At 42.5% G+C, this 13,520-nt stretch overlaps 1 protein-coding gene across 3 annotated transcripts in view; it reads left to right on the top strand.

Annotated features, from left to right (window-relative positions):
* Positions 1-691: 691 nt before the first annotated feature.
* ADGRE1 (adhesion G protein-coupled receptor E1) overlaps positions 692-13,520 on the top strand; it is a 56,688-nt gene continuing 43,859 nt past the window's right edge. The window contains exons 1-5 of one of the 3 annotated variants that reach the window (XM_033195158.1): positions 692-816; positions 3,658-3,720; positions 8,903-9,046; positions 9,724-9,876; positions 13,264-13,410. In XM_033195158.1, the coding sequence (XP_033051049.1) occupies positions 786-816; positions 3,658-3,720; positions 8,903-9,046; positions 9,724-9,876; positions 13,264-13,410 (538 nt within the window). In that variant the 5' untranslated portion in view covers positions 692-785. The remainder of the gene's footprint in view (positions 817-3,657; positions 3,721-8,902; positions 9,047-9,723; positions 9,877-13,263; positions 13,411-13,520) is intronic. The other 2 variants (XM_033195156.1, XM_033195157.1) reach the window with 2 other exon arrangements.

Below are 13,520 nucleotides of genomic sequence, written 5' to 3'. Positions count from 1 at the left end.
CCAGCTGGCGTTTTCTGGGGTCACCTTCTTGATAAACTACTTTTGCTAGAATTCTTGTCTGAGGGTCTGCTCTTATGAGACCCTAAGATGTTACCAGAGAGAGTTAGGAAGCGGGGAATGGGGTGGAAGTGTTGCTGTATAGTGGTTAGACAGAGTTGAGATCTGAAGAAAAATAACATAGTTAAAGCTCTTGACTCTGGAGTCAGAGGGTCCTGGGTTCAAATCTCAGGTTTGAGAGATCTTGGACAAGTTATAACTTCTCTACAAGTCTCAGTTTCCATTTTGTTGGTGAATGGAGGGAGGGAGGGGAATTCCTACTTTACGAGGTTGACATGATAGTGAAATTACACTTTGTTGTCAATGTGCCTAGCACAGTGCCTGGTACGTGATAGTTGTGATGGCTGTTATATGGGAGACTGGGAAGAGATCCTAAAGGCTGAGATTTGCTTCACTGGAGGCAGGAAGTGGAAGCTCCTTTATTGGGTGCAATAAAAGAAGGTGTTGAGAGATGGGAGATAGATGTTGATGGGAAAGAAAAAGGGAGAGATGGTGGGAAGGAGAGAGAGAGAATGGTACGCATTAGGCAGATTAACTTCTCTTTATTGCAGAGAAAGGGGGGAAATTAGGATTTTCTAGGCTGTCTGCAACTCAGCAAAAAGGTCTGTGATGACTGGGCAGCATTGAGCAACTCTGACTCCGCCTTCCCCTCTTCCCACACCTTCTGGTTACCAAAAACCCAGGGTATAGAAAAGCTTCTTCTCTTTGAATGACAGAACCACAGCATAATGCGTGGCTTCAACCTGCTCCTCTTCTGGGGTGAGTGTGAGGTTGAATGGGGGGCTAGAGGAGGCCTGGGTTGGAAATAGGCTTCAGGGGAAATGGGAGGGCCATGGATGGTCCAGCCAAGAGATCATAAGTCCAGGCTGGATGCTGCAAACACCTTCATTCGGGGAACCTTTGACAAAATTCCATTGCCCAGGGAAGTCCATCTGTCACATTAGATTTTTCTCAATAGTCATTCATTTGACCTGTGTTTCCTGAGCATGTCCTGTGTATTAGGAGCTGTTCTAGGCACTAGAGGATATAGCAGTGAGAAAAAAAGACAAAGTTCCTGCACTCTTGAGGCTGATATTCTAGTGGGTAGGAGCAGATGGGAAAGAAGGCACAAACGATCATAGCCCACTTAGCACTGCTGTAACTTCTTTAAACATAGAATGTATCCAATTGTCACAACATTTCTATGACATTGGGTCATTATTAGTCCTATTTTGCAAATGAGAAAACTGAGGCAAAGGAGATAAAATAATTTTCACAAGGCCACTTAGTCAATAAGGGCTAGAGGCTGGATTTCAAGCCAGGCAGTCTGACTGCAGAGTCTGTAAGCTTTTCCACTACACTATGTTGCCCCAAATGATAAGTAAACATAGGAATTTCAGGTAGTGATAAATGCTATGAAAGAAGTTGTTACAGAATGTGGTTGGGGTTATGTTGAAGGGAGAAGTCTGGGGTTGAGGAGGGGCAATTCGAGCTGAGTCCTGAACAATGAGATAGACCCTTCCTGTGCTCTTATTTCTCTTTCTTCAGGTGTCAGTTTGTCTCAACCTTGTTTATCTTCCATGTTTCTGGTTTTTCTTCTATGTCTTGTGTATTTTGGTCATTGGATCACATTTAAGAATGGAGGATATTGGGGACATATTCTAAGTAGCAAGTATGGGTTTCCTCTGCTGTTGTACAGTGGATCTGAATCCCTTGTTTTAACAAGGAGGAAACTGAGGCACAAAGAGATTAAATAACTTCCTCAAGGCCACACAATCATTTATTGGTGAAGCCAGATTTTTAAACCCAAGCATTTTGAGTCTAGATGTTGTATGCCTAAACAGTATGCTGAATTGCCTCTAAAATAATTAATGAATGAGCAGAAGAATTTTTGTTAGTAATAATAGATAGAATTTGGGAGTGTGGATCTGTGGGACCTGTTGACCGGCAGGCTACATTAGAAGAAATAGGTGGCCTGTGGGCATCAAATGTAGGAATGTAGAGTTGTTATTTTGGGGTGCTGGCAATGGTATTAACCGTTAACACTCCTTATTCTGCCCTGAAGCCAATCAGCAAAGAGTTGTGATGGTGATAGTGATGATAATGATGGTGATGATCATGATGGTGGTGGTGATAATAGTGATGATGAAGATGGTGATGATTATGGTGATGATGATGATGATGATGATGATAATGGTGATGATAGGGATAATGAAGATGATGGTGGTGATGATGGTGTAATAATGACCATGAAGATGGTGATGATGGTGATGATGGTGATGGTGATGATGATAATGGTGATGATGGCAATAATAATGGTGATGATGATGATGGTGATGATGAAGATGATGATGGTGATGATGACAGTGATAATGATGGAGATAATGATGATGGTGCAGGAGACCTAAATGCTGCAGGGCTGCATTGCCTTTAAACATTAAAAAATGGGCTGGGTGCGGTGGCTTACGCTTGTAATCCCAGCAGTTTAGGAGGCTAAGGCAGGCGGATCATGAGGTCAGGAGATCAAGACCATCCTGTCCAACGTAGTGAAACCCTATCTCTACTAAAATACAAAAATTAGCTGGGCGTGGTGGCATGTGCCTGTAATCCCAGCTACTCGGGAGGCTGAGGCAGGAGAAGAGCTTGAACCAGGGAGTTGGAGGTTGCAGTGAGCCTAGATTGCACCACTGCACTCCAGCCTGGCGACAGAGCGAGACTCCATCTCAAAAAAAAAAAAAAAAAAAAAAGAAAAGAAAAATGAACTGCCCTACCCTGTCATGAAATTTTAATACTATAGACACACTGTATATCTATATATGTATTTTCTGTATATACATATGTATCTTATAAAAGAGTAAGCTTAAAAAAATCTCTTCCTGAGAACCAAGTTTGGATCCTTTTGGGGAGATATCAGCCCTTTTGAGAATGCAGGCTTTAATGTATAGTTTTGAGAATCAACTGGAACTTTTTTTTTTTTAGAGACAAGGTCACCTAGGCTGGAGTGCAGTGGCATGATCTTGGCTCACTACAGTCTCAATCTCCTGGGGTCAAGCAATCCTCCCACCTCAGCATCCTGAGTAGCTGGGACTACAAGGGGTCACCACCACCCAGCTAATTAAAAAAATTTATTTTGTAGAGACGAAGTCTCACTGTGTTGCCCAGGCTGGTCTCAAGTGATCCTGCCAACTCAGCCTCCTGAGTAGCTGGGGCTATAGGCATGTGCCACTATGCCCAGATAGTTTTTGTATTTTGTAGAGATGGGGTTTTGCCACATTGCCCAGGCTGGTCTTGAACTCCTGGGCTCAAGGAATTTACCCACCTTGGCCTCCCAAAGTGCTGGGATTACAGGTGTGCATCATAGTGCTTAGCCTGGAACTACTTAATCAAAAAGAAAAATAAGATAAAGACAGACAAAATGAAAAGAAAAAGCAAAGTGCAGAAAACCAGGAATGGTCATTGTTAAGCTTATGCAAAATAGTGTATGTTTGTTTCTTAACTAGGTTTGTCATCTAGCCTCTTCAAACCTGTTTCTGTGGGGCCAAGCCAGGAGCAATTTTGCAGGTTGAGCCCAAAAGGTTTTCTTTTGGTAGTTCATGGTGTTTTTCCGTTCTCTCTTCACAGGCTGTTGTGTTATGCACAGCTGGGAAAGGCACACAGGACCCACACTGAAACCAATGACAAAGGGTAAGTTGGCCAGAGAGAATGCAGATGCCGGAAGGGGTGGAGAATGTTTTCTCCCCAGGAAATCTCCCAGGAAGCTGAGCCTCATCCAGATGCTTGCTGGGAGCTAGTTAGTGGCAGAGCAAGGGTTAACATGCAGGTCTCCTGATTCTCATTTCAGGATCTTTCCTTTGTGCTTAGAATTGCTGTGTGATCTCAGATAAGTCACGTAACCTCCCTGAACTTCAGTTTCCCAAGCTGTGAAATACAGATAGCAATAGGGATGTTGTGAAACTTAACTTCAAAGAGGTAGCTTTGGAAACCACCTGATATATATATATATAGTGTGTGTATATAATGTAGTATATTTTTAATATTAAAATGTATATTTAATATATAAAATGTATCTACTATATATTATGTATGTTAAATACATGTGTTATATATTAATATATAGAATATATTAATATATAAAATATATTATATATATTTTATTAATATAATATATATGTTTTATAAATTGTTTATATATAAAATATATTTTATAAATAAAATAAAAGCAAGGAGAGGATGAGGAGGAGGAAGAGGAGGAGGAAAGGGAGGGAAAAGAAGAGGGCATCGAGAAATTGTGAAAATGTAGAACCAACCCACATGCCCATCAGTCAACAAGTGGATAAAGAACCTGTAGGCTGGGCACACTGGCTCACGCTATAATTTCAGCGCTTTGGGAGGTCGAGCCAGGCAGATCACTTGAGGCCAGGAGTTCAAGACCAGCCTGGCCAATATGCTGAAACTCCCATCTCTACTAAAAATGCAAAAATTAGGTGGGCATGATGGCACGTGCCTGTAATCCCAGCTACTCAGGAGGCTGAGGCAGGAGAATTTTATATATAAAATATATATTATATAATAATATATAATGTATTATATAATATATAACAATATATGATATATAAAATATTATATATTATATAATAATAAATCATTTATATATTATATAACATTAATATAATGTATTGTATTATTAAAATACATATTAATAGTATTCACATATTAATAATATATAACATATTATATATTAATCATATATAATGTATAATATAATACATGATTAATATATAAAATATATTTTATATATTATTAGTCGAGTGTGGTGGTGCGTGCCTGTAGTCCCAGCTACTTGGGAAGCTGAGGCAGGAGGATTGCTTGAGCCTGGGGGTTCAATACTGCAGTCCTCGAACACCCAGGCTGGAGTGCAGTGGTGCAATCATGGCTGACTTCTGCCTCGAACCCCCAGGCTCAAGTGATCCTCCCGCCTCAGCTTCCCCAGTAGCTGGGACTACAGGCACGCACCACCAAACTCCACTAATTTTCTTGATTTTTTAAAATGGTAGAGATAGGGTCTTGCTATGTTGCCTAGGCTAGTCTCAAACTTCTGGGCTCAAACAATCCTCTCACCTCAGCCTCCCAAATTGTTGGGATTACAGGCATGAGCCACTGTGTCCAGCTGGCTCCTGAAATATTTATAGGGACTTTTAAGATATCTTTTTCCCCATTCACGTCTTTGCTTTCTGAGAACTCAATCAACCAATTTGGTAATTAAAGAGTAAACATTACTGTTTTGCTCTCATTGTGTGTCTGGTGCTAAAACATCTCCAGTTCTCCTAAATGAGATGAAATCTTTCTCAGAATGGGTTGGGGGTGGTCACATCCATATACGTGGAAAAGAGAAAATTCCATTAAAACATTTTCAAAAAGGTTATCTTTGATAAAACAGCCATCATTATTATTGATCCCAGAAAGCCCTTGGAGGGTGGGGAAGAGGCTGTATTAATCTTTATACCTCTGGAACTCAGCCAGGATCTGGAAGCATGTAGGCAAGTAACGTGGGTAAATAAAAAAAGGAATAGACTAGGCATGGTGGCTCATGCTTGTAAACCCAGCACTGTGGGAGGCCTAAGCCTTGGATTGCTTGAATCTATTCTGTCATTCTTATGCCTTTGCATCCTCATACTTTAGCGCCCATTTATGAGTGAGAACATACAAGGTTTGGTTTTCCATTCCTGAGTTATTTCACTTAGAATAATGGTCTTCAGTCTCATCCAGGTTGTTGCAAATGCCATTAATTCACTCTTTTTTATGGCTGAGTAGTGTTCCGTCATATATATATATACTGTGATATATATACTGTGATATATATATATATATATATATCACAGTTTCCTTTCTTTTTTTTTTTTTTTTTTTTTTTGTTGAGATGGAGTCTTGCTTCATCACCCAGGCTGAAGTGCAATGCCACGATTTCAGCTCACTGAAACCTCCACCTCCTGGGTTCAAGTGATTCTCCTGCCTTGGCCTCCCAAGTAGCTGGGATTACAGGCATGTGCCTCCACACCTGGCTAATTTTTGCATTTTTAGTAGAGATGGGGGTTTCACCATCTTGGCCAGGCTGGTCTCAAAGTCCTGACCTCAAGAGATCCGCCCGCCTCGGCCTCCCAAAGTGCTGGGATTACAGGTGTGAGCCACCATGCCCAGCCTACTGTTTCTTTATCCACTTGTTGATTGATGGGCATTTGGGTTGGTTCCACATTTTTGCAATTTCTCAATGTCCTCTTCTTTTTCCTCCCTTTCTTCCCCCTCTTCCTCCCCCTCCTCCTCTCCTTCCTTTCTCTCCTCCTTTTCCTCCTCTTCCTCTTTGTCTTTGGGGGTCTTTAAAAATTAAATTATCCTTTGGAAGTTAGTAATGAAGACTGAATTTAAACAGAGGCAGGATTCTAACAAACCCACTTTTTTGACGATAATAAACCCAATGCTTTATTTAATCTGTATAGTAACATAGAACACATCTAAAGTATGGTAAACAACACTACAGAAAAAAAATGTGCTGGTTTAAAAACCTTTCTTTACTCTGTTTTGTATGTTTGTTTCTTTTTCCTCCCATGCTTGCATTTGATAAAAGAGCTATTATTTTCCTGCATTATGATAAACTTTAAATTTATCCTGATATGGTTTGGCTGTGTCCCCACCTAAATTTCATCTTGAATTGTAGCTCCCAGAATCCCCATGTGTCAGGGAAGGGACCCAGTGGGAGCTAACTGAATCATGGGGGCAGGTTTTCCCATGCTGTTCTTGTGATAGCATCTCGTGAATAAGTCTCATGAGATCTGATAGTTTGATAAAGGGTAGTTCCCCTGCACACGCTTTTGCCTGCCGCTGTGTAAGACATGCCTTTGCTCTTCCTTCACCTTCCACTATGATTGTGAGGTCTCTCCCACCAAGCTGAACTGCCAATCAGTTAAACCCCTTTCCTTTATAAATTACCCAGTCTTGGGTAGGTCTTTATTAGCAGCATAAGAACAGATGAATACAATCCCAACTTACTTTTTTCTGAAAATTATTTATGTTCTATTTTTTTTTTTTTTTAAGACATGAGCTGTGCTTCGTAGATTTTTTTTTTTTTTTTTTTTTTGAGATGGAGTCTCACTCTTGTTCGCCTGGCGGGAGTGCAGTGGCACAATCTTGGCTCACTGCAACCTCCACCTCCTGGGTTCAAGCGATTCCCTTGCCTCAGCCTCCTGAGTAGCTGGGATTACAGGCACCCGCCACCACGCCCGGCTAATTTTTGTATTTTTAGTAGAGATGGGCTTTCACCATGTTGGTCAGGCTGGTCTTGAACTCCTGACCTTAGGTGATCTGCCTGCCTCAGCCTTCCAAAGTGCTGGGATTACAGGCATGAGCCACTGTGCCTGGTCCCTTTGTAGGATTTTTTAAAAAGGGCTTTATTGAGATGGTTGGGAAAACTTTTTCAAGGAAGTGATGTTCCAGTGGACTTAAAGGATGGATGAATTGATGTTACCCAGGCAAAAGGGCAGGGTGGGATACGGCATGACTGATGGCCAGAACAGTGGGTGCAAAGGTCCTGAGGTTGGAAAGAAGTTGGAGGACCGAGCGAAGGTGAGTGTGACTGATGGCACAGGGCAGGAGATGAGATGGGGAGCTGAACAGGTACCTAGTCCCACAAGACTGGGTTGTTATTCTGGACTTGGGTGGGTTTCAGTTGTGAGGCAGAAGGCTAGAGGAAGAGGATGATGGAAAACTCACAGCATTAAGAGACCACAAGTGATAAAATATCAGAAGTCTGCATAGAGAAATGTTGCCTCTGCAGATGAAAGAGGAAGCTAGAAATGAGAAGAGAGAGACCATCTGAGGCCTCATGCAGGGAAGGGAAATAAACCAGGCACATTATAGGAGCAACTTAGATCTCAGTTTTTCCATACTACCAATCAATGTTGACATTATCGTTGGTTCCTCTCTTTTCACTCCTCACAACCAATCCGTTGGCAAATTTTGTTAGTGTTGCTTTAAAAAAAAATCTGAATTGCATTCCCTCCATTGCTCCCCTCTGTGTTGTATCCACTGACATTGTTCACCTGGACAAGTGCAGTCACACTGTCCTTGGTCATTTTCTTTCTGATCTTCTATAGTTCGTCTTCCAACTAGTGGCCAGAAGCCTCATGTTAAAACTTTATGCTGTGTCCCTACTCTGCTCTAAATCCTCCCATGACTCCCATCTTTCTTTGATACAAAGCCCAAGTCTACTATTCATAATAGCCAAGAACCCACAGACCCTACTTTGAGTAGCAAGGGTCTAGGGTCTTCGAGGTACATTATTAAATATGATTGGTGGCCGCATCAAGTTTCCTAGGGCTGCTTAAAATGACAGAAATTTATTCTCTTCAAGTTCTAGAGGCCAGAAGTATGAAATATAGGTATTGGCAGGGCTAGTCTTTCTCCAAAGGCTATAGGGCAGAATCTGTTCCATGCCTTTTTTTAAGGCTTTTGTTATTACTGGCAATCCTTGATGTTCCTTGGCTTCTAGACATATCACTCTGATCCCGGTTTCCACTGTTGCATGGCACTGTCCCTGTGCACGTCTGTGTGTCTCCTCTCTTCTTATAAAGACACCTGTGGCCCACCCTACTCCAGCACTACTTCATCTTAACTTATATCTTAATTACGTCTACAAAGACGCAGTTTCTAAATAAGATGAAATTCACAGGTACCAGGGTTTAGGACTTTAATGTATCTTCTGGGAGGAACACAGTCCAACCCATAACAGCCACCTCCACCCTTGTATGCTGGGCTCCCTTGCAGCCTCACTCTCATGCTCTAATCTTGTCTAAACTTTTCTTTATACACCGCCTAGATAATAACTGTAGAGACAGTACCATGTGCCCATCTCATGCCACCTGCACCAGCACTGTGGACAGTTACTATTGTGCTTGCAAACAAGGATTCCGGTCCAGCAATGGACAAAGTCACTTCAAGGGTCCAGGAGTGGAATGCAAAGGTGAGTTCACAACCCCTCAACCCTCCAGCATTTGGTAGGAAAATCAAGTAAAAGCTGGCTGGGTATTGAACGTAGGCACTCCCCCACCCCCCTTTTTAAAATCTGGTTTAATAATCTATACCTTTTAAGTGGAGCATTAGGCCATTTCTGTTCAAGGTTAATATTGATATGTGACGGTTTTGTTCCTGTCACAGCGTTACTAGCTAGTGTTGCTAACAAATTTGACTTACTTATTTCCTTCCTTCCTCCCTCCCTCCCTCCATTCTTTCCTTCCTTCCTTCCTTCCTTCCTTCCTTCCTTCCTTCCCTCCTTCCTTTCTTCTTCCCCACCCTTCCTCTCTCTGATCGTGTAAATAAATTCCTGGTCACTGTAAAATGTCATGGATGGTTGAGTTTCCTCACAACATGGTGGCTGGATTCCAAGGATAAGCATCCCAAGAGAACAGGTGGAAGGACATGATATTTTTATGACCTAGTGTCCTTCCAGCATAGTCACAAGCATGCTCAGATTCAAGATGGGGACGTACATTCCATTGCTTGATCTAAAAAGTACCGAAGTCACATTGAAGGAAGTGCCTATGGAATGGGAGATATTGTTTTAACGATTTTTTTTTTTTTTTGCAAAATACAGTCTTCCATGTAGTATTAGCAAATTTGTAACTCTAACTCTCTGTCTAGATGTTGATGAATGTTCTGAAAGCCAGCCCTGTGGTCCTAATTCACTCTGCAAAAACCTGTCGGGGAGGTACGAGTGCAGCTGTTTACATGGGTTCTCTTCTCCCACTGGAAATAACTGGAAACCAGGAAAGCCAGGCAATTTCTCCTGTACTGGTAATGTTCTCAGACTCCCAGGGATGGGTCTTGGGTGGATGTCTATCAGTGGGATGATTTCATGTGTTTCTAAACTTAGGCACCCAATTTCTTATCTGCTCACTCTCTTCCACTGCTTCTCAGAGATCAATGAGTGTCTTACCGGCAGGGTGTGCCCTGAGCATTCTGACTGTGTCAACTCCATGGGAAGCTACAATTGCAACTGTCAAGTTGGATTCATCTCTAGAAACTCCATCTCTTTATTATTTACCTACTTAATTAATTAAGGGCCATCTCACTGGAAGACCATGTGAGAAAGGGATTTTCTCATGTGGGGATGAGAAAATTGGGGCTCAGAGAGGTAAAAATATATAGTTGCCTATATCTTTTTCTCTATCCCTTTACTTTGGGCCTGTGGGTGTCTTTACATGTTAGGTAGGTCTCTTGTAGGCAGCACATGGTTAGGTCTTTTTTTTTTTTTTTTTAATTTTGTATCTAGTTTAACAATCTATATCTTTTAAGTGGAGCATCAGACCATTTCTGTTCAAGGTTAATATTGATATTTGAGGGTTTTGTTCCTGTCACAGTGTTGCTAGCTAGTTGCTTTGTGATCTCAATTGTGTAATTGCTCTATAGGATCTGTGAACTATATGCAAATGTTAAGTGGAAATGCTGGGATTTGAACTCCCGTTGAGGACCTATTATAAGTCAGATAATGGCATCAGAATGTGATGGGGTGCATTGTCTCCAGATTGATATTTCCCCCAGGAGGCATTGGCATGATCTGGAGATATTTTTGATAGTCACAACTGGTGATGGTGGGGAGAGGTGCTGTGTATGCTACAGGCATCTGATGGGAAGAGATCAGAGATGCTGCTAAACATCCTATAATGTACAGAAAGGCCCTCACAACCAAGAATAATCTGACCCTAACTGCCAATAGTGCTGAGGTGAAAAAACCCTATTTTGGGCTGGGTGTGGTGGCTCACATCTGTGATATCAGCACTTTGGGAGGCCAAGGTGGACGGATCACTTGAACTTGGAGTTCAAGACTAGCTTTGCAAACATGGTGAAACCTTGTCTTTACTAAAAATACAAAAAATTAGCCAGGCATGGTGGCAGGCACCTGTAATCCCAGCTACTTGGGAGGCTGAGGCAGGAGAATTGCTTGAACCTGGGAGGTGGAGGTTGCAGTGAGCTGAGATCATGTCATTACACTCCAGCCTGGGCAACAGAGCAAGACTCTGTTTCAAACAACAACAACAACAACAAACACACAAAACCTATTCTGGGGAGATTCTACAGTCCAAACTTCAGAACTTTCCCCTAAAAGCTATTTGAATTAACGCTTGAAAATTATCTTTAATCAGCCGGGCATGGTGGCTCCTGCCTGTAGTCTCAGCAGTTTGGGAGGCTGAGGTGGGCGGATCATGAGGTCAGGAGATCGAGACCATCCTGGCTAACACGGTGAAACTCCATCTCTATTGAAAATACAAAAAAATTAGCTGAGTGTGGTGGTGCGTGCATGTAATCCCAGCTACTCGGGAGGCTGAGGCAGGAGAATGGCATGAACCCGGGAGGCAGAGCTTGCAGTGAGCTGAGATTGTGCCACTGCACTCCAGCCTGGGCGATAGAGTGAGACTCCATCTCAAAAAGCAAAAGACAGTTATCTTTAATCTTTTCTCTCCCTCCACATTAAAGCAGTCATCACACCTTGGGGAATCTACCTGCTAAATATGTTTTGAGACTGGGTGTGGTGGCTCACACCTGTAATACCAGCAGTTAGGGAGGCTGAGATGGGAGAATCGCTTAAGACCAAGAGTTTGAGACCAGCCTGGGCAACATAGTGAGACCCTGTTTCTCTAAAAAATTTAGAAAATTAGCCGGGTGTGGTGGTATGTGCCTGTAGTCCCAGCTACTCAAGAGGCTAAGGTGGGAGATGGGAGGTTGATGCTGCAGTGCACTGTGCTTGCATCACTACATTCCAGCCTGGGTGACAGAGCAAGACCTTGTCTCAAAAATAAATATATAAATAAATATGTGTTGAATTCCTTCACTCTTTTCCATCCTTGGTTCAGGCTTGATCATCATTGTAGCAGCCTCCTCTCTAGTCTCACCTTGTTCGGTCTTATTCCCTCCAATCCATCCTCTACACTGCACACAGAATGTCCTCACCAAGAGACAAGGGCTCCATCTTCCTTTGTCTAGTGCATTGTTATTCTCCACATTCATTTACAGGGATAGTGACTCCATTGAGAAAGGCAAGGAGTGATCAAGCCCTCATTATATCCCCCTGGCTTAGTTTAAGAGATGTTTGAAGTCATCTCTGCCTTTGCTACTCCATTTGTAGCAGTGAGCTATCACTGGGTAAAAAATCATCCTAAAAATTAGTGTCTAAAAACAACCACCATATATTTAGCTCTTGATTCCATGAGCGGACATTTTAAGTGGTCTATTCTAGCCAGATCTTTTGGTCTCAACTGGTCTTGTTCTTGTGTCTGCAGTCAGCTGATCTTGGCTGGACTTTTGTCTTATTGCCTCTCCAAACTTAGGTGTGAGCCTCATCCCCATGGTTGGGAATGGATCACCCCACTCTGTCCATCTTCCAGCCCAGGTGAAAAGGGAGAAGAAGTGTAGAGTATGCTGTTTCTTTTCAAGGGCATGACCAGATGGTGCACACATCACTTCTATTCATTCTCCTTAGCCAGAGTGTCACCATGTAGCCACACCTAGCTGCAAGAGAAGCGGGAATGCAGTCCTCAACTGGATTGTTATACTATTACAAGGAGGAGGGAACAGGTCTCACATGTCTGGGCCTCATCTAGGATGATTCATTTCTCTGCCATTTGGTCTTTTGTTCTTCATTAGGCTAGTCAGGGGCTTGTTCGTGTGGCAGAGGTCAGAGGCCCAAGAGAATGAACAGAAGCCAACAGGTCTCTTGAGGCCCATGTTTGAAATTAGCACCTCATTACTTCACTGTCTTCTATTGGTCAGTGCAAGTCATAGGGCCAGCTATATTTAAGGGGTAGAGAAACAGACTCCACCTCTTAGTGCAAGGTATGGTAAAGTCACATGGCTTGCAATCTACATCTTGGGGTGTATATACAGAGAGAAGTAAAGGACTATGGCTACTTTTGCAATCTCTGACAATTATGTTTTGAAACTATTTGCCACCCTTCTGCTTACATGCCACCCTTCTGCTTACATGCTAGTGGCTAGAAATTGTTCTCATGGCCATGCCTACTGCAAGAAGGGACTGTGTGCCTAGGAAGAAGAGGGGAACATGGATATCGGGGAGCATCAGCCCTGTCTGCTGAAAATCAACACTCAGAGTGAATCTCCTATTTGTTGTCTCTACTCCTTGCTTTGTCATTTACCTTGACCTGGGTTTTTTCTTCCACTTGTCAGATGAGGATGAATGTGCCAATCCAAGAACTTGCCCAGAGCATGCAACCTGTAGTAACACTGTTGGAAACTACTCTTGTTTCTGCAACCCAGGATTTGAATCCAGCAGTGGCCACTTGAGTTTCCAGGGTCTCAAAGTATCGTGTGAAGGTAGATGGGGACGTCTTCTGAGAAATCAGGTCCAAGGCTGTTTGCAAAGACAGCAGTGAGGGAATTGGGGTGGGTCTTGGTTGAGTTTGAGATTTTCATCTGCAAATCTG

This window comes from Trachypithecus francoisi, unplaced genomic scaffold (assembly GCF_009764315.1).
Source record: "Trachypithecus francoisi isolate TF-2019V2 unplaced genomic scaffold, Tfra_2.0 Lachesis_group5, whole genome shotgun sequence".
NCBI classification, from domain to species: domain Eukaryota; kingdom Metazoa; phylum Chordata; class Mammalia; order Primates; family Cercopithecidae; genus Trachypithecus; species Trachypithecus francoisi.
Note: the sequence above shows the minus strand (reverse complement) of the source record. Positions and strands in the feature narration are given on the sequence as shown.